The sequence below is a fragment of the Echeneis naucrates genome, chromosome 23, assembly GCF_900963305.1.
Source record: "Echeneis naucrates chromosome 23, fEcheNa1.1, whole genome shotgun sequence".
In the NCBI taxonomy this organism is placed as follows: Eukaryota; Metazoa; Chordata; class Actinopteri; order Carangiformes; family Echeneidae; genus Echeneis; species Echeneis naucrates.
Window position 1 is genome coordinate 8,992,041 of NC_042533.1, and position 26,682 is coordinate 9,018,722.

The 26,682-nt window shown below is 43.3% G+C and overlaps 1 protein-coding gene across 2 annotated transcripts in view; it reads left to right on the plus strand.

Annotated features, from left to right (window-relative positions):
- Positions 1-347: 347 nt before the first annotated feature.
- The window catches only part of dock4b (dedicator of cytokinesis 4b), a 100,822-nt gene continuing 74,487 nt past the window's right edge, over positions 348-26,682 (plus strand). For both annotated transcript variants that reach the window (XM_029494792.1, XM_029494791.1), the window contains exon 1: positions 348-499. In XM_029494792.1, the coding sequence (XP_029350652.1) occupies positions 463-499 (37 nt within the window). In that variant the 5' untranslated portion in view covers positions 348-462. The remainder of the gene's footprint in view (positions 500-26,682) is intronic.

A 26,682-nucleotide genomic window follows, 5' to 3' on the forward strand; every position in this document is an offset into this window, starting at 1 on the left:
CGTCAACAACGCAACTATTTACTCCTGTCGTGCAAACATTATATTAGATGGTAAACCGCCAGCAGTTACGAATAAAACTAAAATAACAATGCAAATCTTAAGATTTAACACATCTATATCATTGCAGCGAAAGAGTTCGGCAATATAGCTTTAAACGAGAGTTGCTAGTTAAGCTTTTTATTTCAAAATTCACACACACAAAGAGTTGTTTTTATTAATTTTCCAGGGCCTTCTGAGTACTCTGACCACAGAGTGTTCAGTTTTCCGACAGTGGCTGAAGGCAGCATGCCTCTGTACCCGCTAGCAGCAGCGGCGGCGGAGCTGCTTTCTCCGTCTGTAACCTAAACAATGAGTCCTGCTCCAGACCGGAGGACAGCTCACCAATAGAATGCGTTACCCGGACCCACAACCCTGCAATCCGCTGCTATTCCGACCGATCACCTAAATGTACCGCCCGTAAACATGTGGATACCTACTGAACATGAAAAATACGGCGTCGGTAAGTTTTCCCTTAATATGTGTATTTGTGTTTATTTCATTTTTATTTGTTTTCTTGTTTTTTTTGCTGCTGTTTTGTGTGATTGAACTGAATCCTCCGCGATCACTCGCCTTCAGCTGTAGGGCATGTGTTGACGTGTGGAGGTGAACCGCTTCTACGAAGGATGATGATTTCCATCCCAGCCAAGTGTTTCACTGATTGTTGTTCTTGTGATTTCAATTGATTTATTTTTTAATATAAATGCTGGGCAGCACAGCTCTCTTTGAAACAGCTTGGATTTCATCGGACTGCCACATTGCAGAGCATAAGGTTGTTGCCGTGACCCCCTCCGTGGTTTGCCAAATGAACAGCCACATTTAGATTTTTTTTTTTCATTATTATTTTACCCCCCTTCACTTTGCCCTGTTTCCCTTTTTACATTGATAGGATCAAAGGTAAAACAACAACAACTAGTGAGCAGTTTTGACTCAGAAGTGTTGTGTATTTGCTCTTGTTACACTGTTTGAATGGAGGTGGTGGGGGGGGATCAGCTGCTTCACCCCAGTCAGCCGCTGAATGTCTGTACACCCCCCCCCCCCCCCCCCCCCCCCCAAATCGCTGCTGATTCTTCGAAAGAAAAGCAAAAATGGAGAAGGTGCTTTTGGACCTATATTTCCTAATTGCTCATTGTGTGGTGTGCATCGGATCGGGGTTGCTGCGGATCAACGGAGGTCCTGGAAATGTGTGCTATCCTACAGTGCATTGTTCCAGGCTGTGGCTCTGGATCAAACAGTGAAGTGAGACAAACAAGCGACAACAAACGCCACCGAAGCCAAGTGATGAGGGGCCGAGGAGAAGAAAAAGGCCACACAGACTTTGTCCTGTTGGTGTTGTTGGAATTTCTCATTTGCTCATCTCACCAAGCAAAAAAAAAAAAAAAAAGAAGAAGAAGAAGAAAAAGAGGCTCATTGAGATGCGGGAGCTGCGAGGCGGCTTAAATGTCTCATAATAATATTCCCTAGAGATATTGCTCCGCTCTGTGTGTGATGCTCTGGTCCCGACATGATCCCACAGCCTCGGTGAAATAAATCCTTGCAAGGGTGCCAGGAAAATATGGCCTGTTTAGGAAAAAAAAAATCTGTTAAAACTACTAAAACTGTGATTTGATAAGTGCTAAATCATCACAGATGTCCATTTATTTATTTTTTTCTTCTCTCGTGTCTACTCCATGATAGGGCTGAAGGGCTCTTCTCTATGCTGCCTCTTGCTTTAAAGAAAAAAAAAAAGTGCACAAGTCGCCCACCTTGTCACCATGACCTGAAACCAGTGAAGCACAGTGAACCAGAAACGCAGCCTTTGGCCTCTCCCTGTCACACTCTCCGGTCCGGTCACTAGACTGCTCTGCTAGATTTCCTCCTACTGTAGACTTGTTTCCCTTCCCTGACTGTTCGAATGTTAAAGAAGTCCTGGTATATTATATTATATTATACTTAATCCCAACCAGAAGTCCACAGTTTCCATATTTTGATGCTGAATGATAGATACATAAACCCATTTTCTCCTGTCAAAGTTCACTTGGCTGGATGAATGGAGGACATTTATATTGAAAGTTAAATACTTGCTGCTGTCCCCAAACAGATAGAGAGGCCCTGTTAATTGGATTAAGGCTCTTTATCCGTTTTTGCCTCAATAACAGCAATAAGACTCTTTTAATTGGCTCTTGATTTATTTTTTAAGACATGTTTTGGCAGCAGTGCACTTATTTGTATCCTGGTCCTTTTTCAGGAAGGAACTAGGGTATTTTCCTGTTGTGAAATTTAGGTTACATGAGTCGCATGCTCAGTCACTCACACTCACACACACACACACACACACGCACTGAAAGATTTGGCGAGGCACTGTTTAATGACACAGTATCGTTTTTAGTCATGATGAGTGGAGATAAGACAGAATAGGTTTAGGGTTTGGTTTGTTCTGTAAATTCTCTTGCTGCTCGCTGCTAAAGTCATGTAGACTTTAGAGACTGTTTCAGGGGAGCTGGATTACAGCTACAAAAGAGCAGGCTTGTACGGTGTGTTGCCTGATCACACTGGAAGTAAAAACTCCAAATCATTTAAATACAAACACAACAGCTACCTATAACAGAAGAAGCGTCAGAAGTAGCTGTGTCAAAAATCTAACGCAACTTTGAGAGAGAAATTGAAGCCATGCTTTAGTTTCTCACCTCATCATATCTTGCCAGTTGTAGCATGACACAGGTGTGGATGTATGGTCCTCAGCTGAAGATACTGTTGGACGAAGACTCACTCTGGTCCAACTCTGACGTAGACTAGAGCAACAAAGCTTTTATAGACCATTTATAGTGACCAACACTTTTATTATGGCACAAAACATTAGCTTTAGTCCTGCATGAGTCATTTCTCATCTATTCCATTTTTCTTTGCTGTTGGAGATGCGATAAGAGATAGCTGAGTTGTTTTGCTGTTTGTTGTTGGTTTTCGCTCTCTTGTAACACACGACAAACCAAGATATTCCACCAACTGGTCTCCAAACTGCTTCTTTTGCAGGATAACTAAATGTTTTTCCTCATAGCAAAATAACCTCTTGCCAGTAACAACCATCAATCCCCAGATGAAATCGCTTCAATTATTCATGGCAGCTGTTGCATTTCAAGCAAAAAAACTTCCTGAAGCGGTATCAAGTGAAATCCCACCTTGGTAGGATTAACATCAGTGATCCACGTGTTTTGTCTTTTTTTTTTTTTTTTTTACTGTGGACGGGTTGGCTCTCCTTCATGAATATCCTCACTGTAGAATTACCATGATGTCTAAATATTAGTACCAGTGAGTCCCTACCTCAGCCATTTTAGATGTGATCTCCTCCAGGTGCTTTCAGCTACCATTTATCCCCTTTTGACGTGAAGGTATGCTAACGAAAAGGCCTTGGAATTCATTGGTTCTTTGCAGGAATATTTGATCTACGGCCAAATGGAGATGAGATCAAAATGTCTTGCTGTGTAATTGGAGGTTGCAGCGTTTGATGTCGATTCGCCTTACTGGTGAAGCAAGGCCCGGGGAGAACGGAGGCCACTGCCATTGATGAAATATGAATGGACTATTGGTGAGCTGATGTTAAGGCGCCCATTAGCCCACCAGTGGAGTGATTACTGTTTTTTAACCTGAAGCAAGAAGGTTGGAAGATCGATGAGATTATGTTAATATCTGATTCCTAAATGGACTGGCAGGGCTCAGGATATGGAGACATTAAACTGAGCCAAGAGGAAGAATCTGTTATATAAAAGTGATGCTTCCCAACACAAAGATGGGTTTGGTTTCCAGTAAAAATGATAAGATGAGGTTTAAAAAGCATAAGAGGATGCATGAAATCAGATGATGAAGAAGTGAGATAGCTGAATCTCAGATGACGGATGAAAAACAGGACTGTCTCTCCATAAGTAGATGATGGGTGGTCTGTCACGCATGTTGTTGAAAACAAACATACTTGGACTCGACCACTGACCACAGAAAATGCTAGAGGCTGCGTTGTGTCATGTTTCGAAGAGAGTAGATGTCAAGTTAATGCAGTAGACAGACAGAGCGAGGTCTTTCTCCTCATTAAGGCCCTTTGATACAGCCAATCGAGCATGTCATTGCTTATCATAATTTCGACACACAATTAAACCATTTTAATGAGCTGGTTTGAAGCAAAGGTTGATTGGAGTAACTTCATTCAGGGAGTAACCCTTCTTTTCTATGAGTACAGTGGGGGGGCTGCTCCAAGTCCTGGAGACAGAATGGCGCTGAGGCCTGATTGAATGTTCCCGCTCAAGGCCAGGCTGTGATGGCGGGCTGATGTCGGGCCTAGGGCTTTTGCTGCTCTCTCGCTGCTGACATCGCTGGTTCCTCTCCTGAGGGGGATGTCGCTGTGGTTGATGGGGGGTGAAAGAGGGGGAGGGGAATGGGTCGGGGATGCTGGCGCGTGTCAGTGGTGGACTCATTGTCGGGGCATCCACCCTGCCCTGTTACTCCCAAATTCTGCCCCCTCCTCAGCCTCCCCTCCACTCCATAGGGGATTAGCAGGTTGTTTTGGAGGGGGGCCCTGAGGCCCATTCCACCATTATATCCATGATTCTCTAATACGGCAAGCCCCAGGGCGATGTATGGGAAAGGGTGGGTGGGGGCGTGGTGAGGTGAAGCCTACCAGCTTGTAATTGCTTCTTCACCCGCTGCCTTGTCTCCATCTGCAGAGATAGCGCCCCTTCTCCTCAGCGTGCGCACAAATTTACACACATGCCACTCCAGTGCAGTTACCCAGCGTGGCAGGAGGCTGGAGGAGGATCCCCGCTGAATTGAACAGATGCAAAAAAAGAAGAAAAGAGGAAAGCAGCAGAGTTAATCACCCAGCCCATTGCTATACACGAGCTGTTCCCTCGTGTGTGCATCATGTAAGGGTTAAATAAATCTACGTGGACATGTGACATATGACGAGCTCTGTGAGCACTTTACTCACCGCTGATTCACCCTGACAATAATAGCAATTGTAGCATAAACATGGCCCGAGACGTGAGGACAGAGTTGGAGAAATGCCACTGCCGGTTCGTTTGTGTTATTCAATTAACTTATGCTCTATTTATTATGCAGCCCTCAATTATGGAGGAAAACAGTGAAACCGCACACAACAACACTGTGTGCTTGTTTAGACTCTGCAACACTAGACGCTGTGTGACCTCAGTCATGTTTTGTTGAAATGAGACGATTTCACCACGCTCACCTCCTCGGCACTTTTTCTTCTCTGCACACGCTGGGTATACCAGTGTGAATCCCACCGATCTTGGTGACAGACCAATATGCTGTAATTGTCCATGTTGTACACGGACGTGGACAGTTTAAGAGAGCTTCCCTGCATCTCCACTCAACTCTCATTGTTGTGTCAGGGAGATGATGCTTGTGCTCTGAGATGGCTGAGTTCTGGTTTGCATGTGGCTTTTTTTTTTGTTTGTTTGTTTGTTTGTTTACCACATGGTTGACAGGAATTATTGCCATATGTTTCTCAGTCTGGTGTTTCTAATTTGTCTCATTGGCTCATTTCGGGTTGAAATGTTCATTATTGATTAATCTGGCAGTTAATTGCTTGATTAATCACTTTTTCATCTCCAAGTCCAATGTGTTGCTGTCAAATGCGGTGATGCATAGGCCTACCCACACAAATAATCTGGTGAAAGAAAATTATCTTTTTGTCGTTGGTTAATGATGTTTTCTTTGTTTTTGGGGGAAAAAAAACAAACAAACAAACATTTTCCCTCTTGGCTCGATTCACAAACGGCTATGTGCCTCTGCAGCAGCCGTGTTGTGGTACTCCCTATCAACTTATGATCCCCGTGTGAGGGAGGTTAATAGGAAATCTCCTATTAGGAATTCAGCAGCTTTACTCATCAGTAGCGCTCCTGCACTGGTGGCGATTGAAGAGTGTGTGTTTGTGTGTGTGTTTTTGTCATCCGTGTTGGCCAGGGGGGAAAAATGACTGACATGCCAAGGGTGTCTGCCGGTGGCAATCACTGTGATTGGCGGGTGAGAGGAGCTGTTTATGCGTCAAGAGACACTTGTTTTCTTTGGTGCTCATTTACAGGAGAAAAATGATCGCCCTGTGCCGGCCTGGCACCAGTTATCTGTGTCCGTGGCTCCAATCCAGACTGCCATGTATTGACCATAAAGGAAGTGTACATTGATTTGAGCGAGCATTCGTGCGGGTGACCTAGTGCATCGTAATGACCCCCAAGGCTTCCATTTTCCAATAAACCTCACTTTAGCAATACCAACCTCTGGTCACCATAAGTTTAGAGAAAACCAATGCGCCGCATTCATTATTAACATGCTAATAAAAAGGAATAGTTACCATCTGCTCGGGTTAAATCTTATATCATTAATGGATTATTGATGGCTAACATGTCGAGCCTATCTTAGCGGATATATGCATAATTTAAGGAAGTGAAGTGCTAATGATCGTGGTGGTATCCGTCTTAAATTACCTTGTTAATCCTTGAATATAGAATTGGTTTCTAGCGCTCACATTCACACAGTCAGCGTGGGGGAAGTGTAACCACTGGATACAGATTGCTTTGGTCTAGGTCTTTGTTTTTCTCTGCAGTGTAATCTTATTTCTCAGTGGGATTGTTGACCTCCATCAATTCAGCTCTGTACAGGGGCAGTTTGGGGGTTTTTTCCCCCTCAAGCATCTTTTCTCTGTGTTATATTTGTCCCATATGCCATTGTAGAGCTATTTTGTGAACTCCGAAATGCTTCAACTGGCAGAAATCAGAAATCGTCACTGGAAAATACCAGATTGTTTGTTACAACCACATTTTATTAAGTAAATGGTCTTTACTCTAATGGGTTATTTGTAGCAGGACGCAGCAGCTGATCACACATATTGGTGCTGTCATTGATTCATGTCTGTGCCTGTGAACACGGTTGGGTAGCAAACCTTAATTCATAGTAGTCCTGTGTGTACAGTTGAAAATCTCTCTTCAGTACTGTAGAAATTCTTATAATCAGCTGACACACGCGCTGATGTCTGTGACTTACTCTCACAATCTATTGACTGATATCTACTGGAACGGAAATATTTAGTGTTAAAAAGAGTGCATTGTTTTGTCAGCTTATATTTCCTCTTTCACCTTCTTACGCTGACAGCTTCATACTATTGGCTTTGCAGAATGGCAGCTTCTTACAACATCTAACATTTGTCTCCTGCCTGAAAACTTTGGCTTGGCTGACTTGAATATGAAAATGACACCGTGTTTGTGCATTAAGGACCTGTTGCTCTATTTGCATTCCAACATTAAAAAAGGCTATTAAAACAGTTTGTTTTGCAAAACATCAGATGTTGGTAGGGTAGGCCACAGGCTTAGCGTGGATTTATGACTGCAACGGAATACTAAAGTTGCATTTCTGGGCATGGCCTAAATGCACCACAAGTACCGAGATACTTTTAACGAAATTATAGCTCTTCTTAGCTCTGTTCCTCTTACAAAGCATTACTGTTCAGCTCAGGTCACTGAGGCACTGTCAGGAGTCAGAGTAAGAGAAACAGACAGAGGAAGAAGGTGAGAGGTCTTGAGCCAGAAAGATGGTAGACGTCATGATTCAGCCTTGACTGGGCGTTTGCTTTGTGCCCTCCACACTTCTCTGGCCTCATCTGTTCCTGCTCTTCCTGCAATCTTGTTTTGTGGTGCCTAAGTTAAATGGAAAAAAAAAAAACTTTTGTATTTCTGTAATAGTGAATTGTTTTTTTCCCTTCCTCTATTCTCTTTTTCTCTCTCACCCTCCGCTTTGCTCGCTCATCCCTACAGAATGAAGCAGCGGGTCACACTGTGATGACCTTTATCTCACTTTCTGGCTCTTTCTTCCTCATCTATCACTCACTCTTTCCTTTTCTGTCTGGCTTTTTTCCCCCATTCCTCTTTCAGTAGCCCACTTCCCCCTATCTGCTCTGCAGCCTGCTCGACCTTTGTCTCATCCACATGTGGCTCTTTCTTTTGTTTTCCTCTCCCTTCCCCTAAATCCATACTTACCTGTCCCAGATATCCCCAGATCCATGTGTATTGGTAGAAATGCCTCTCTGTGTACGTGTCTAATGTTGCATACGTGTGGTTGTAGGCTTGCATACCTGTTTGTGCGTTGCGTTTCTTGGTGTGTACCTGCAGCAGCCTCAGTGGACTGTGAGTCTGAAGATGATAAAGCACTACAGGGGCTTTGGAGTAGAGCTGATGCGACAGTGGATTTTACACACCTCTTTGTTGAGCTTGTACTTATTGTGCTCCTCATCACATCCACACAAAACAAGTTTCTTTTAATTGAAGCACAGCAGATTAGATTCAAAAGGCATGGACAATATATAAGCATTATGCTTTTGATGACTTCTGTCTTTCTAAAAATTGAGGATGTGAGCAGGTTTTTGTAGTTTTCAATTCAGAGGCGGCCATGACAATCTCTGGCAAATTGAGAGATTGCACAGATGATCACAGGTATGCCATATTAGTGTGTATTGACTGTGGGCTCAAGAGCTGTAGCAGTGGCATTGATCGGTTTAGATCCGTCTCAGTCCTGAGATTGAACTGTTTTCCTGTCTCCATCACTCTGCCTCTGTAAAGATCAGGTGCTGCCTGGCTGATTTCTGGGTAGCAGCCTCCCCAACTCTCGGCTGAGGTTAGCTGTCTTATTACCCGCTCATTTGTGTGGTAACATTTGCACTTTGTCGCCTTCTGAGGCTTGCGCATGCATGTGCGAGCAATTTGCTTCCTGCCCTCGTTGTGCCATTGAGACGATGGTCTGGCTCTCCACTGCATGTCAACCTGCTGCATGCGAGGTGCTGGCTGAGTGCCCGTCCTCTTCACCTCTGCTCTGTCTCCCCTCTCCCCCCACTTCCTCTCTCTGCCCACACACAGAAAAGCCAGTTTAATGTCAAGTTGACTTTCAAAAAGGCTTTTCATCACACCCCACTGCCGCTCACGTGCTCACTTTCGTCACAACTCCCTTTTTTTCAGTCAGATTGTAAAGACTTGAGTGTTGGGGCCAATTATGATAGATCTTTGGCACAGATGACCGCTCAGCTGATTGAAATGGCTCTATTCTATGGCAGAAGGACGCATAGCGTGCGTAGGATTCTTCATTAGTTCACAATGGTTTCACTTCAAAGTCCTCCCCCATTCTTCCATTTCAATTTTGGGAGTTACAACTTTGAAATAAGATTAACTTCAGTCTGGGTGACAAAGCTCTAAAATATGATTACTTTGAGAATGACTGGTACCCCCCTTGCCGAATGATTCTCATGAAGTCTTAAATTAATTGTGTGGATGTTGTAGAGTGTTATTGCCTCGCACAATCTGTTTAATTCATCCGGTTGACTAACCCCCCCCCTCCCAACTGTGACCCAGTTCACTTCTTACGTCTTCCCTTTTCAACACAACCTATGGGGACTGCTCCTATTTAAAATGTTTATCTAGTTAGGAGGAAAGCTTTCAAGCCACGCAGAGGAAAAAAATAGACTTCTTAGTCAAATGCTTGACGTTTTGCTTGTCTGAAGGTTGAGAAGTGTCTTCTTGCTTCCTCCCTCTCATCGTTGATTGAATGGGGACTTTTCTGCAAATAGTCCAACAACACCAAAATTGACATTTCAGTACATTGTAGAGTTGATTTGGTCTGTGTTGTTTTTCTGGAAGCTGCATGGAGGTTTCTTTCAGGTGATTCTGCAGGTTGGATTTTCTTCTTTTGTCATCAAAATAAAAATAACAGCAGTGCGAACAGACGCAGCAGAAATGTTTATCATGTTATTGAAGGAGAAAGGTTGTTTATTTGCTTTTATTGCTGATTTCTTCAAGTTGGATGAGAAGATTGATTGAGATGACTAAACTCTAAATACACAACCTAAAAATGCACGTAATTGGCTTAGGATAAGACTGATAAACAGTATTTTATTGTATTTAAACTAGGCCGTGCTACATGTGGCATCAATCTTCTCATCCAACGCGGGAAAGTCGATGTTACACAATGCCAAAGTTGCCCCAGCTCTCAGATCGCATGAAGCAACATAGAACCAAAGTAGGCGTCGGGGTAATTCCCAGCACCTCCGATTGGTTTATTTTCTACCCAGCGGCACTATCAAAAGAGCCGAAACACAGCCGCGGTGGAATTGACTTGAGTGTACCCATTTGCCACAAGCTAACCTCCCTTCCAAGCATCCACCTGGTCTCTTCGGTTTCCCCTTTCCACCAGTCGTGCCCTCAGGGGAGGGAGTCAGAAGAACTAAAAGCGGAAAGTGGTACTGCTAAAAGTGGCTGAAATGGATCCCCCTTTGTGTGGGGGCGACAGAGGAAATATGAAGGAAACCCCCACTGCCGAAAGCCGTTTTGCTGGGAGTTAAAGCCCTTGGTCTGAGTGACGACGGCGGATGGACACCTCTAGCAGTCAGTACAGCACAGCAGAGATGATTTATTGTTTGTATGCATGCAAGCTATGCACACAATGCAAGCACAAGCCGAGTTCCTGTGGCAGCTTCCTTCTCAGCGGGTAGTTCTAATACCTCCTGAGGCCCCTGGCTATTCTTGCTAACAAGCAGTTTGTGTTGAGAACTGGCCTCATCTGAAACATACAGACGCTGGCATGGAAATGGTGAAGAAGCTCGAATGCCAGTTAGGCCGGTACTTATTTCAAATGATTCTTTAACTTGATTTGGTTATAATGGTCGTGTGAAGGAACTGAGACTGTGGTGGTTTCCGTTTCATTCCCAAGGGCATCAGATTTTTAAGAAATAGCACCACATTCCAACAGAAAGTTGGTATTCAAATGGACTAATCTCTGTCCTTAACAGATCAATAATAATAATCTCTTCTTGGATCATGTATCCCACTCCCTCTTTATCTAAGGCCTAATGACCTGTCACTGGTGTCTTTTTGACCTTGATGCTCCCCACAAAACCCAGTGTCATCTTTCAGTCTTGGAGCACTTTGAGCCTTTTGAAGAAAGATGCTTTCATGTTGTTTCATTAGACCTCACTTGAAAGAGTGGAGAGAAGGATAGCCTAACATTGGCAATTTATTTTTTGTGTCTTTGAAATATGAATCCCATCCTCTTGACTTTGTTTACGCGGCACCTCAGGATCTCGCCGCTACGCAGCTTCAGCCATGAAACAAGCCATATTCTTTCTTCCCCTCCACCTCTGCAATAAACTCATTTTGAGTAGAGAAGAGTAAAGCTGATTCTTCATAGCCAGGATACATGTGAGCAACTCGTATGCTTGGTCAGCTGTCTGGATCCAAGCAGAACCAGGCATTGTCTACCTTCCTGTCTATGTCTCACTCCACTTAGAGCAGCTCGGGCCTCCTGTGCCGTGCTCACTATTTGTATGATAAAAATACTGATGCACAAATGGAGCATGCACTGCTACTGTTGGCTGCGTTATCTGAAGCAGAAAAGAAGGGACTTCTTGGTCCTCTGGAAGAGGTTTGTGGTCAGGACACTTTTTACCCCATCACATTATCCACAGGTATGAGGATGCAGCCATTTCGGCTTATCCTAGAATTCAGCACATACCTCTCTCTTTTGAGTTCAGAGGTTAGAGTGGTAGTGATTGAATGTGTTTGGACACAGGCCATTGATTTGTTGGGGGAAATGTTTCCAGGCATCATCAGCGTTGATGCGTCACCCATAAGCTCCCCCCAGACCCTCATCTGGACTGCTGCCATAATCCTCTTTACACAGGCTGTCCTAATGCACCGCTCACCTTCCTCCAAGCACCTCCAGGAATACCAACTGGGTGGCAGTGACTGGCTGTGGTAGCGCTTGTTTATGTTGTGGCTATGCTTGCTGTTGTATATAGCTGTAGGAATGGATACAAATATAGGAACATAAGTCTATGACGTCAGTCTTTTATATGATTTAGTTTTTTTATTTAAAATCTTTAGAAAGTTTAAAGATATTTCTAAATTTAACCTTTAAGAGATTCTAAAATTATGTTAAATATATGCTATGCACTGCTGCTCCATATGATTGCAAACAAAATCAGTGCCATTCTAGACCTCAAGTGTACCTAAAATTGTCATGGTGTTTTGATTCTAGGCGCCAGTTGTCATGCATATGATAACCTAAGATGAGTATAGCTGGAAAAAAATGTTTGATCCTCAGCGTGAGCACAGCCTGCCAGGCAGTGTTAAAGTCCTCCCCTGTTCTTCCAAGCTTTTTTAGGGGTGTGGTACACGGTGGGAGTATGTGATGTCTGACAGGCATTTGTTATAGAGGCTGGTGATGATTTGGATATATGAGCTGACATTCATTCATTCATTCATTCATCTTTTACTGCTTATCTGTTTTCCTGATCACGGGTGGTGCTGGAGCCAATGCCAGCTCACACTGGGCGAGGGTGGGGTCACCCTGGACAGGTGAAAAAAACACAGAGGCAGCAAAATCAGAATTTGGAACTGGGGAATGATCAGCTACAGAAGAAGTGCTTGAAATTTTCTTTTTGTTTTGATGAACTTATTGTTGTTTCAGACCTGTTAGGATATTGTGACTTGTATATATTAGGAGGATACACTAAGAAATACTGGTCCCATTAATGCACCACATGGCACTGTCAAAGATTTTCATGTAACTTAAGTGCTGACAATATATCTGCCAGTGCAGTTGTCAGCTGATGTGAACGAAACACATAAAAAAATGTAGAGCCAAAGCTCTGAAGAAGTGGACCATTAAAGCTGATAATACCTGATAGCTATCGCTTGCTGATATACTGATGCATCACTAATAAGGTTTATACTCTTACTCACCATGTGCCAAGCTTTACTGAGTACTGCACTAAAGGCAAAGAGGGGAATATGAAGGGAGTGCGATAGGAAAAGGAAGCGAGAGGTGGAGAGAATCAGACCTACGCAGACACTGCGATGCTTGATGGGTTGTCAATTGATGGTCCACATGGAGTTCCTCCTCGGAGCTGAGCTGCCAAGGCTGGCAGAGCACCACGCCAGTGTGTCTGTATCTTCCCCGTTTGTGTTTGAGGAACTCTCTCTGTAGCTCATTAGAATCTTCATACCTTCCTCCCCAAGGGAGCGGCAGGTGTTGAACGGGCACGCAAATGAGGCTACCTCTCTACTTTGTATGATGGTGTTCACCCGCAACGGTGGGAGGAGAAAAACAAAGATGAAATTAATCACTCGAGCCTCATCCCTCCTCCTTCTCTCATCTCTCTTTTTCCCTTCAAGTTCAGAGCTCCTGCAGACTTTTTAACTAGTTTTATTTAATTACAGACAGCTTTAGCGGGTCCACACGACTGCCGTTGACCTAAATCAGGAAACTGGGCCATATTTTTACACCGCCCCCCGCCCCTCGCCAACTTTCTTACTCCACTCCATTGATTTTGTCTGTGTGGAACAGAGCACGTGTGAATTAACTGAGCACAGGCCATCAGTTTGACACCCTGGCTGTCTGTGTGGACGTCAGCCCCGACCGTCTCGCTGATGTGGTTGCATTACTTTACCCTGAATTAGTTCTGCTTCTAGACAAAGTGCAGGGCTGCTGCTTTTTCTCTTACCAACTTAATCTGAAGAATGTGATGGGAAGTCAAGAATCCCGTCCATTTGGGATCCCTGAAGGAATGACAGCCATTATAGAACAAATTGGAGAGCAGCCTCTTTGCTCACACAAAGATGCGGTTGCAATAATGGGACAAGATTAAGTCACAGTGTGAAGCAAGTCCTCAACCCAAAGCAAAATTCAAAGCTGGCACTGGGGATTTTGTGCTATGACACTTGAGTATCCGTTAATTATTTTTATAGCGTGGAAGGCTTGAGTGGCCACTCTTCCTTCACTCCATCTTTCTCTCTCTCACTCTGTGTCTCTCGCTCAGTGTAGCTCTTGGCTGTCTGATTTCCTTTGTGGTTTGTTTTGACAAAAACAGCCCTGCTCAATGGTTGTAGATTGATCTCTATGAGAAATGTTCCAAACCATGGTGGTTATCTGTCTTTCTGACTTTTTTTTTTTCTCCACCTCTTTGAGCCCAAAGTTCTCCGAACCCTGGAATAATCCTCCTTGATCCACCAATGGCATGCAGCACACAGGAAAATAGCCTCGAGGACAGCTGAACCCCTTAGCCTTACTGGAATGTTTGACCACGTGCACACACACACACACACACACACACACTGGCCATACATTTAAAAACACACAGTGAAGCACAGTGCAGAGCAGAACAGGGCAGCTCTCATTAAAGATCACTGTTCTACAATCACTTACATGAAGACACCCGCCTTGTTTTCATCAGCAGTTTTGCTCTCATTCGTGTTGACTCCGGATGAGCTTAAAAGCACATTTGAACAATGTGCCACCTCTCAGATTTTATTTGTGAGTCCTACATTTCCTGACAGCAAGCAGCATGTGAGGTGACTTATGGACACAGGAGGAAGGAAATCCATTAGACAATGATGTAGTTTTACACGCACAGTCTGCGTGGTCTGAGACGTTAGTGTTCAATTGACTTCTAGTTTGCTGTACTTTCAGTATTTGGTGAAGCACCTATTTAAAAACTTCCTTTACTGCCATGGTCCTGTACAAGCCCATATTTCTGTGAATATGTGTGTGTGTATGTGTGTGATATCCATTATTGATCTGTATAAGTTATAGCAGATGTCAGTGTGACGGCATGCCAACAAGCCACCCATTCCAGCCCTCAGTTTTCAGTTTTGTTTAGTTTTTTTCTAGGAAAGAATGAGAATCAGCACCAACACAGATATGGACACACTCACATACACACACACACGCTCATTCTCCACTTCTTGTGGCTCATGGAAAGCGGAATGCATATCACATGAAAACATTTTATTTTTATTCTGAGGCTTGGGCTGGATGACAGATCCCATACTTGTCGTGTTTCTTGGTTCAGTTGCCCCTCACCACCGTCACTATCTTGTCATTGTTTGTTGAGCTCCCTTGTGGTCTCTAAATGAAATGGCCTCTCTTGCTCTTTCTAATCTGCTGAGCTCAGAGACTTGTGGCGGAGCTTACAGAGTTTTGCTGTTGCCTAAAGTGCCTGATACCCAATGGCACACAGCGTGCTAGGAAATGCCACTGTTGAATGCCTCTTTGTTTGAAGGCCTTCGGGATGCTAAACTGTATTATTAACACCTCTGTACATTTCATTGGGAACCGCATGATGGAAGTGCAAAAAATAACGCTTATCAACTTATCAACTCTCTTGTCCCCTCATTTCCAACATAATCAACATTGGTAAAATGTAAAAGAACCAAAACAACTCTCTTACAAACTAGAATTGTGTTTTACACAGAGTTTTGTGCTTTTGTTTTGCTAATTCAATGATGTACTTGCTTGCTTTAATGACTTCACGGGTCACTTCATACTGCCACAAAGCCATTTAACCAGGACTGGATTGCACACACAGTTATTGTATCTTGTCATCTGTTAGTGTTTTATGACTCACTTTGAGGCTTTGCGGGAAATAGACCCACGACTCAAACATTGTAATGAGCAATTTTTGTATTTCTCGATTGTCAAACAGATTCCCGATAAATCTGGTGCTAATGAACTGGGGTTGAAATGGGCTGCTACAGATAATTCGCATTGTTATGTGGTATGTTTGTAAAGTTGAATTGTTAGCTTAGCTGTTATTTTCCCTGGCTAAAGGAAGCAGACGTATTCAAAACTGTGCATGGGTTTCTATTGTGAAGCAGGGACTGGCTGACTGCTTTGGCCATTAATAAAGTATGCTCCAGTGGCTTGTGTTTGTGTCGCACCTGCCATCTGTGTGTCCTTGAGTGGACCCACAGTGTGTGTGTGTGTGTGTGTGTGTGTGTGTGTATGTGTGTGTTTCAGATTTACTCCACGCTGTCACATCCTGTGAAGTGCCTACAATTACCCTTGCTGTGCTCTTAGGCTATCTAAACCTGTGTGTGTGTGTGTGTGTGTGTGTGTGTGTCCTCTTCAGTGAGCCCGCGGTATTCATACATGTCCTGTGATTGTGCATATTTCAGTCAGTGCTTCTTTCTCTGAGTCAACCTCATTTACTTTAATCTCAGCTCACGATGAACTTCACAACCTGGATCAAGTGGCCGTTTCAGCTCTGTTCGGACGACGCACACTGCGGCCCTTTCATTCACTCTCATGCTTTTCATGCACTCCCTGCTGGTACAAATCACTCACTGATGCTTAACGTTCCCTCTCTTCTCTCTACAGTCTCTTTGTCTCCACTTGTCACTGAGCTCTGTTTTATCTCCTCAGGAGGAGAACTGAATGAAGGCTACTGGGCCAGGATGTGAACATACAGTATAGAGAAATGACTACACAGCAATCAGGATACGAGTCCAGTGGGATCCGCTCTCTCTCATTTGCTTGTTTGCTTGCTTTAGTTTCCCTGTTTTGTTTTTCCATCTTGTTTGCAACTAGGCTAAACGAGACCAATTTGGGTGGCAGACCTAGCAAACTTTGAGCAGATGTGGGGAAACAAGTTGCATGAATACTTCCTCTACAAATTGGCTTCAACCCCAATGTCAGCCTTTCCTCTTTCTCCTTCTCCTCTGTGTTTGTTCCTTTTTCTTGGCACTCAGTAGTTACCACATCTTCTGGGAGGTTTAGCATTTAACAGTAACTGCGTGGGGCCATTTGTCAGGAAGTCACCGATATCACGCTTCAAAAGGACTCGCACAATTGGACTCATCTCTAAAGGAAGACTTACGACCAGCGTGGTAATGAGATGAAAATGGCCACAGCAGTTTAAGTCAATATTAACCCCACGGTCCACTGCTGACATTTATATTTATCTTCAGGGTTATTTCTCTTGCACCGGCACTCCTGTTTTTGCATCAATACCTGACTTATTTTCTCTTTTGCTTAAAATAATGTGCAGTCTTCTCCCATTTTTCAAGGTTACATTCGACCTCCTTTCATCTTAATTTGCTTTCTTCTCTCCTCCATCACTTCCTCATCCCTCCACCCTGGTCTGTCCATTGACCCCAGCGGATCGAACCAACTCCTCCCCGTTTTCAGACCAGCTCTTTAGTCCATCCTTCCAGAAGGTTACTAATCAGATGAGGCAGAGGCTTTCCTGGCCACAGGAATGGTGTTAAGATTTGCTCTTTTTTAGATACTGTTGGCTTGAACACACACACAAATGTGCACATGAGCACACAAATGCACATGCAAATATATATATTTCAAGCAAAGACAGACGGCACATACATACCAATGAATATAAATGTGTGTATATAGAAGAAGCCAGGATGTGGTTTGCACATTCTTTTCATTTTTTCTCTGCCCATAATACCACAGTTGTAGCTCTTAAACGCCAACAGATAGAGAAACATTGCTGCTCTTGTATAACCATATATGCATGACAGAATTACCCCGCATATTTGTTCATTCACCTTGGAAATATGGATGAATCTTTTGCAGCAAGGAAGGCTGAACAATCATTTTAATTTTAGCTCAGAGGAGGCGTGTGTGTGTGTGTGTGTGTGTGTTATGGAACCTTTGGAAGTTTGCTTCTCGTCTGTAGGCTTATGCGTCACAGCTCGCAGCCCACAATTCAGAGTGGTGATGGTGATGTTGCGGCGGCCTTGTTGCCTTAACAACAAATCAGTGTCCAAAACAGGCTTCATCTGCATGTTATAAAAAGCGTAACTTGTATCCCGGGCTGCTGTCGTGCAACGATCCGGCGGGTTGAACCAAGAAAAAGGTCTCCATATGGCCGTTTGCGGCTCAGTGTAGATCCAGAGACACCGGACTACCCCCTGCTCGCCACACTAACAATATACACATGGGTGAGCTTGTGAGTGTGTGTGCCTCCACAACAAAGATCTATCTCTGCAGTGCCATGCCCGTGAACGTGCTGAGATACTGTAACAATATGCTTTTCATCAGCTTATTGGGGGGGGGGGGTGTATTTTAATGAGGTGATAAGTGCCAGCTGTCCGGTATGATATGACAGAGTTGAATGGTATGATACATGCACATTAACACACTAACACACGCTGAGTATACAAATGAGGGCCATCCTTCAAACACAGGGCTGCGCAGACCCCCGTAATGTCCCCAGGCTGGAAATAAACCCACACCTCAAGAGTCAAGGTCCAGTTTATCCATCAAGAGCGGATGGAAATAACACTTCACCTGCTCTGACTCGCCAACCTTCAGCCAATTTGCACTTTTAATTAATCAAGATTTAAAAAAAAAAAAAAAAAAAAAATATATATATATATATATATATATATATATATATATTAAACATAATCACATTTTCTGTTATCTTCCCCTGCTTATATGTCATCCGATGTCATGCCTTTTACCAAGCCACGGGTTTCCTCTTCATGACTTGGCTTTAACAGCTTGGTGTACATCATGTCCCTGAGGCTGTCAACCCTGTAAAAGTCTTGGGAGTATTAAAAACCAGTGTCTGGTTTCAAAGATGAAAGTAAGTGGGAAATGAGTCACGTTTATACCAGCAGCAAAATGAGGCAGACGAACACGGGTGCCATCAGGAGCTTTTAACGTGAGACTGATCAAGAGCATAAAGTGTGTGATGGTGTATGTACTGGGTTAGGGTGAGAGTTTCACCACTCTCGGTGAGTCCACATCAACAGTTGTCACCTTTCAAGCTTTAAGCCCTAATATGTTTTTCAGATCTGTTGTCATACAGATATCAGATATTTAATCATGCGGTCATCTCATCTCTTCGTCTTTCTCTTCTCTGTGATTGATTTTTGATGCTGTGTGTGTGTTTAGCTCCTCGCTCTCATCCACACCTCTTTTCTGCCGACCTTGCCTTCTTCTTGTTCCTGCTTGAGAGCTGACAAACAGGATCTCTCCTCCCCTCGAGCCTACATACAGCACAGGGGCAAACAGAGCAAAGTGAGGCAGACGAGAGCTGGCAGCTGCTTATATATAATTGTGTCTGTCCCTGCTGCTTTCATCTATCAGTCTCACTGTTTTTTGTCTTTATTTGTCCTTCACCTTTGCGTTCTGTCTGTCTGTTTTCACCTAAACTGACTCTTATTGCTCACCAATCAGCACAAAGCCAACTTTTGGTTGCATACAGGCTTCAGGCTGTGGCTGTGACTGTGGGTTGCACGGCAGTCGTGCCAACATTAAGTCTTGTGACAGATATATAGCACAAATAAAATTTTAGCAGCTGTACCTGTTCTACTCAAGACAGCCAGTGGATTTAGTTTCACCTTAGCTCACCATTTCCCCACTCATTCTTCATTTTTGAATCCCACATCTTCAAGGTAATATATATTTTTTGGCCAAATGGCATTGCAAGATAAAACCACAGATTCTTCTTGTGATGGATTTTGTTTCATCTCTTTCTCATCATCCTCGGTGCGGACAAGACTGCTCTTTGGGCTGCCATAGCCCACAGCAATGAAATCAAGCTTGTGTGAGTTCTTATTTCGACAGCGGTGGATGACAGTCTTTTTGCTGATGTCTTGTCAATGTGGTGTGAGGTGATGTCAGCGCCACTAAACACACAGCCTGTCAAATTTGTCGCAGATCGCTGTTTATTAATAATGTACTGCATGTGTGTGCATTTGCATGCATTCACAAAGGTCACACCTCCTCAGGTTTGTGTGCCCTTGGATTTCAAGCCATCTTTGTGTGTGTGTGTGTGTGTGTGTGTGTTTACACCTCCATGCTCTACTGCAGTGAACATGCATAATTTGTTGTAATTTGATTTCAGAGAGCCTGAAGTTTAGATAGAGGTCAGTTGCACCTCCTCTCCAGAGAGAGAGAGAGCAGATGAGGGATTGAAGATGTAGAAGAGAAAGGAAGTGGAGGGGTTGTAGATGAGTCAGAGAAACTAAAACGTTGGAGGTTTTCATCTGCCACTCCCAATCACTATACCTTCTTCAATTTCTCTGTGGGAACAGCGACTTGCTCTCCTCTTCGCTGTACCGCTGACTCTCCCTCCATTAACTTCTACGCTAACCGTTTTCTTGTGTAGCATTTTCACCCACACCCTTCCTCTTCCTCCTCTCTCTCTGTATTTTTTAGCCTTTCTTCTTCCACTCTCCTCTCCATGCTCCTGTCTGCAGCATGGGAGGACGGGTAGGCACCAATGCTGCATCGAATTCAGCTACGGCTGAAAATCCAACAGTGCAGATTTGCATCTGGAGAACGGATGCTTTTATCAGTCTGGTGTTGTGGTTAATCTGAGAACCACAAAATGTGGATTGCTGTGGTTTATTTCAAGTTGGGTCATAACTTCCATATTAGTGTTGAATATTCCACTTTAGCTTCCCTTAGGTCTATTCAAAAGGCAGTCCTAAGGCTTCCACTTTCAGCAGAAACTGTTCTGAACAACCGCCGCAGTTTGCAGACATCCTTCCTTTTTCAACTTATTTTGCTCTAACCTTTCTACATGTGGCCACAGTTTTCCTGTGCACATATACATTAATGGGTGTGCTCATTCTCAGTTTCACCTCAAGGAGTATGAGAGGGAGAAAACGTCTTTCTAGATCATTTGGCACAGCTGTTGTCATCTTAAATTAATTGACAGAGTGGACAAATTTTACTATATGTGTAATACTGTAAAACCGGCAATATTTTTATCTCAAAGCTGCACTGATTTGATTGATTCTTTTATAAACAATACATTATTTTACTTCCCATGCAGTATATAAAGTAAAAGGTTGTGACAGGCTCACAGAAAATGATCTCTGGTCTTCAGTTAACTTTCTGACTTTGTGTCTTTCAGCTCTTTGTTTGGCTTTTACAGTGCCACCGCCTAAATGTTTCATCCGCTTAAATCATAGATATGAGCTGGTGGAGGACAATGATGAGCAAAAAGGAGAAGGAAATGTTGGGCTTACGTGCACTCGTGACTTCACTGTCCAAAAACATAATGCTAAATGAATTCTAATGTTGCGATGAACATAAATATCGAAATAACCGGTTTCAAACTAATTAGCCATATCTTAGTATGATGATCAATGATGACTGATTTGGAGCCTTGTGATGTGACTGTTTACAGAGATGAACACTGGTGGCAAATCAACAGAAACCCTTTTGTTCTCTAAGGAGAGCTGGCACCAGATCAGTTCCTCATAAAATCCAAGCCACTTTGTTTTTTTTTTTTTTAGCACAAACACCGCTCTGCCCTGTCAAACCTCACTAGCTGTGACTTCTTATCCAAAGGTACCAAACTGATGAACCCCACGAAAGTGAGAAGGGATTGAAAAGGAAGAAAAGCGGCTTTAGAAAGTGTATAAACTCGGTGAAACTGATCACTTCTCGATCATTTAGATATCACACTGGCAGGAACAAGAGCAGTGATGTCATAATCTATTGGTAATTACATTACTACAGAGGAGGGACAAATGACAAATTTATGCAGGTGAGATAAAACCTCCCAAGAGGATTATAATAATCATCGCTCATCTCTGCTTCGGCAGCAAAGGGCTAGGCGGGCACACACACACTTATACACAGCAAATAAGCCGAGGCAATAATGCAGAGGAATGAGGTGAGGTTTTAGGGCACTGACCTATATTTCTTTTTAATCTGAGTCATTTATGATTCCTTTTGCTCAGGCTAGTAGGACAGGCCCAGATGATGCTCGTGATTCTCCCCACACCTTACAACAGGAGCAGAAACTGATGTTATTTTAGCTGCTGAGCATGCTAATCGAAAGCTAATTTAAAAAAAAAAAAAAAAAGACAGATTTTTTTTATTTTTCCTTCTTCTTCTCCCTACTTTTAAATTGCCGAACTCAGTGCGTGACTGTCACTGCCTCTGCAGTATTAGTTGTGTTTGGAGATGGGGAGAGGAAAACAGCAGGAGTTCAACCCAGTTTGTAGACACACACACTTTCTTTTTTACTAAGTCATTGCACAACACACCTGCACACTTTTTAGATTCACTTTTGAGTTTCCTCACTTACTGTTGGTATAAGATTTCACATTCAGTCTCTGGCTCTGAGTGCCGTAATATTATTGAGCCTTGAGCTGCACCTTTTTTGTCACGTAGCAATTTTAAAAAGAAAAAGTAATAACATTCCTCTTAACACAACTTTGTTTTGAAACTCCTGCTCTGGCAGCGTGATTTTGAGCAAAGCATTATTGTTGCTAGTGAGCGGTATTTGAGATGGTGCTTCTCCTGCAATCTCCACACAAACAAAGGCAGTGAAAGGAACCTGGCGGCCGCTATGTTGAGGACGAAATGAAAGCCGTTCCTCCTGGGTGATTCTGCCGGCCTTGCTTTTGTCTGAGCTGCCTATCAGACCCCTACGTCTGCACATATGTGTTGTGTTTTTGTCTGCTTGTGCCAAGTTGAGCCCTGTTCAAGGCCTTTTTCAGAACTACTGCTTTCAGACATCAGGCTGCTTTCCTCTTCCACTGCCAATCCCTGTCGATTCCCCCTGCCTTTAAATGTGTGATACCACTTCCTTGTGTTGCAACCCAAGAAATTACCTTTGTGCAGATTGAAATGGGCGCGCACACGCACACTGACTTAATCTGTTTTACGCTGCACTGAAGCTGTCAGATAGCTCTCCTGCTCTGTCACACTCATGAGTTGGTTCCTGCCAATGTGCTACATGCAAGCTGTGCATCAACAGATCTTTGTGGTTTTGGTTTACTGGCTCTACAGGATCCTTAAAAAAAACCTTGTTTTTGAGTATTGCTTGATGTGAAGACCACTTTAAATTTGCCACATACATTAGTGCCTGAAGGCTTTGATTTGGAACAAAGTTTGCATGAAGTTGGCTATGAAAGAAAAAAAAAAACATAACTGAGCTAGTTTTGGTCTAAGTAGGAATGTTTTAGTCACATTGCTGGAATACAAAGCACTTTTGGTTTTTGGCATTTCTCACTGTGTAGTGTGTTTGCCTGGTAGAAAGCAAACTTCAGACTGTTTAGCATTAGGAAGTGACGAAGTTATGTGGGTCATGGGCTTCTGAAAACAGGTGTTGCTTCCCCTTTTAGACACAACTTCTCTCACCTTCTTCAGAATCAACCCATTAATCAACCCTTACAAACGTGCGACTGTTTGTGTGTACGACTGCTTCATAACGCTCACGCACATATTCCCACACACAAATGAAATATTCATGATCCTTACATTTGGCGCCAATGGAGGCCAGTAGAGCACCACGAGTTTCTGCGCTGTCAAATTAGCATATTAATGATATAAAGGCTGTATAATTAACATGTGGGAGTGGATTATGCACGTGAATCATTGTCAGATCATTTGGAGGGAAGAAAGGGTCAGACTAATGAGGTTAAAAAGCACATTAAGTGCTTTGAATAAAATTTGTGATGTGATTGAGAGCAGAAAGAGACAAAATCTGTTGCTGCTTCATGCTTCTCTGTTTTCTTTAGTTGTTTTTTTTTTTTTTTTGGCTGTAATGGTGAGGCATGTAAATCGTGGTGTAGTGGATTGCCGGCTGGAAATTGCCGGCATATCTGCCTCATTCGGATGCCTTCTTTTTCTTTCTTTTTACTTTCTTTTTTTTATAGAAAGGAGGGGCACTGGTGTTCTTCTTACTCCGAGCCTGTGGCAGTGTTTATTCTTCTAAGGAGCTTAGGCGCAACAGCGAGCAAACCAAATGTAACGCGGTTTGACAGGCCTTGACTTCAAGTGCCGGCCTAAAACACATGTAAGCCTAATCCAAGCCAGCAGGCTTTCTAGGGATCTCAAATTACCCATCAGAACGCACTTTCAAACCAGCAAACACGGAACTCATTTTAGTGAATTAAAACAAGGTGAGGGTGGACTAAAGAGATCGAAATACAACCTATGATTTTAAGATACCATGTTGACCTGGTCACTGTAAATAATTAAAAGGATTATATGCTCATTGTTTGCTCGGATATTTAGGTTTGTCCTGCGGCTAATGATTATTCATTGGAAAATCTTTCATAGAAATGTCCCAAAAACCAAAGATTTTATTTCTTTCGTCCACCCAAGAAACAAAGTCAATAACCTTAACCTGTAACCTGAGGTTACAGGGACACTGGTCTTCACGTGTCCAGCACTTTGGACAGAGCAATTGAAAACCTTGCTGAAACCAACATACACGATGCCATTTTTCCACTGAAGTGACCTAATCTGAAAGAGGCCTAAAGGCAATCACATCCTGAGTGCAACAGATCTGAAATAACTCCACCTGTTTCTTGATGCTGTTGACAAGTCGCCACGGTCAAAAGAGCATAATGATACGTGCTGTTTTGCTGGGAACTTCTCGCTCAATAACAATTGCATTTCTCTCTTGTGGTCTGTAAGATGAACTATGTCATTATAGCAGCCTATTATAGTTATTGACCCACAGACCCCAAGACTCACAAGGAGGAAGGTATTTGAAGCCAATGAATTCAAGTGTGTGTGTGTCTGTGTGTAATTACATTGCATGTATTCAAGAAAAGCAATTAATACAGTATTCAATGTATAATGAATTGATGAAAAAGCTTTTTGCCTTTTTTTTTTTTTCATCGTAAAATAGCTTTGTGGACTCTGCCTGGAAAAAATAAAACAAGGACTTGATGATAGATGATTTAATGTTGGTATTTTTAGCAAACTTTAGCCTTCGTTGTCTGCCAGCACCTTTTTCACACACTCTCTTGGCATTTCATCTGCATGACATCCACACGAGGTGATAATCCCAAAGCGGCATTCTGAAGTGTTGTACCGGAGATGTTTGCTGCCACATTAGCCCCGTGAACACCCAATGACACGCCGCATCAGAATCAAACCACCAATTCCGACGCTCGCCGCTTCTGTCGCCCCCACTCCCCTCATCTTTCCTCCTCTCTTGAGAAAATTGACAGCATGGATCAATTCTCCCCTGCCTTCCTCGTTAGTAGTGTGGTTCTGTTTATCCACATGTTTGTCCATATGTGCGCTCCTCCAGGCTGCCATCCTTGTGGAATGTCTAGGTCAGGGATGACAGCCTGGTGCAGGATAGCAGCGTCCTCACTGTGACCCTGTGGCGTCACATAAAGTCAGACTGTGTGTGGCACAGTAAGAATCAGAGTTTTCCTTTTGGTGGCTGAAATGCTGGTCAGTGTAGGTAATTGAGGCCAACAGGTTCAATAGGCAGCCTGTGTGTGTGTGTGTGTGTGTGTTAATGTCATATCTGAGCACCAGCAGGTCTGCTTTTTTTTTTTTCTTTCAGTTTATGCAATAGGATATTCATGCACCAGTGACATCATCTTAGATGTGTCATTCTTTTGTGTGCATTGGTCTGTTTACAGGGTTTTACCCTCGCCATGCCCGTTTTTGTATTCTGGGGCAGCTGTGTGGTCATACAACCATGAATGCCATCGTTCTCCCCCGTTTGGACTCGCTGTTCTCTTTTTTTTCTGGAGCAATAGGACACGTCCCAAAATCACAGCGAACGGGACAAAACAACAACAAATCAATTCCGTTGAGAGCAAACACTTTCACTGTCTGCTCAGCGCATCGTTAGGCGTGCTGCTCCAGACAGTTGACAGACACTCCGTCCCAGATGGATGACAGAGACGGACAGACAGCAGCTGGCTAGTGGACTGTCAGACAGAAAGCTTTCATTTCACAGTTAAAAAAAAGAAAAAAAGAAAGGCAACTTGAAACTGAATAATTTACTTCTCTGCATCTGGGAAAGTCACTTGTATAATTCATGCATTGGGCACATTTTGTGAGTGGAAGTGTGTTTGCTGCGATTGCTGCTGTACGTGCGGGTGTGCAAGACTAATCAGGCTTTGGATGAATTACAAGAAGGTGTTTTTAGTGTGTGTGAGTTTGTGTGTGTGTGTGCGCGCGTTAGGGTGTGCAAGCGGTGGGCCTTTGACTGCATCTTAAAGTCAGATGTGCACTTGTGACAAATCCTTTGTAAAGACAGTGTTTGTGCAGCTCGAGGGATAACAAGCAGCTGGTGAAGCCTCAGTGTGAAATGTGCATTGAAGCTTCATACACACAGGGACACACACACATGAGGTCAAGCTTCTGTTTGATTTCATCATGATCGCAATGTCAACATTAGAGAGTGGGTGGATGGTTAACTCAGCCGAGTCCTCTCATGGATGCTGGGAAAGAGAACCTAAAACTGATAAACACCCCTGCTGCTGTCACTGAGTTGCAGCTGATACGTGTCTTTCAAGGCAGCTTACTACTCCAGTAGTGAAGTTTGCGTTGTATGGAACAGCAGTTTAAGACATTTTTAACCTTAATTGCCAACACACCCAAGAGTTCTTGTGTTTTTTGATTTCAACAAAGAACATTCAGCTGGAGGACGTGAAATAAAAAAAAATCTGGAAGATATTATCAATTTACACCAAAATCCAGAAGAAAGATACTGTTTTTTATTTATTCATTTATTTTCAATGTTGGAGCTTTTGGCTCTATGAAAGATTATTTTAGTTTGCCCAGTGTTGACACTCATTGTGACTGGCTGCATGTCACTGTGCTTCGATTATGGTGGATTAAATATATAATCAGGTACGCTGAACCATCCGTGCAGGCAGAAGAGGTGAAATTCGCTCTCCACACTTCAGCTGAGCCAGGATCTTGCTCCGCTCTGCATGACAGGGACTCTTGTTAGACGTTTCCAATGCAAATCCAAGTGAAGCTGTCTTCTTTGCCCCCCCCCCCCCCCACCCTCCCCCAGCCCCAACCGCACGTGTGTGTCCATGTGTGAATGCAATGTCTGTGCATATCCATGTGTGCTTGCATACA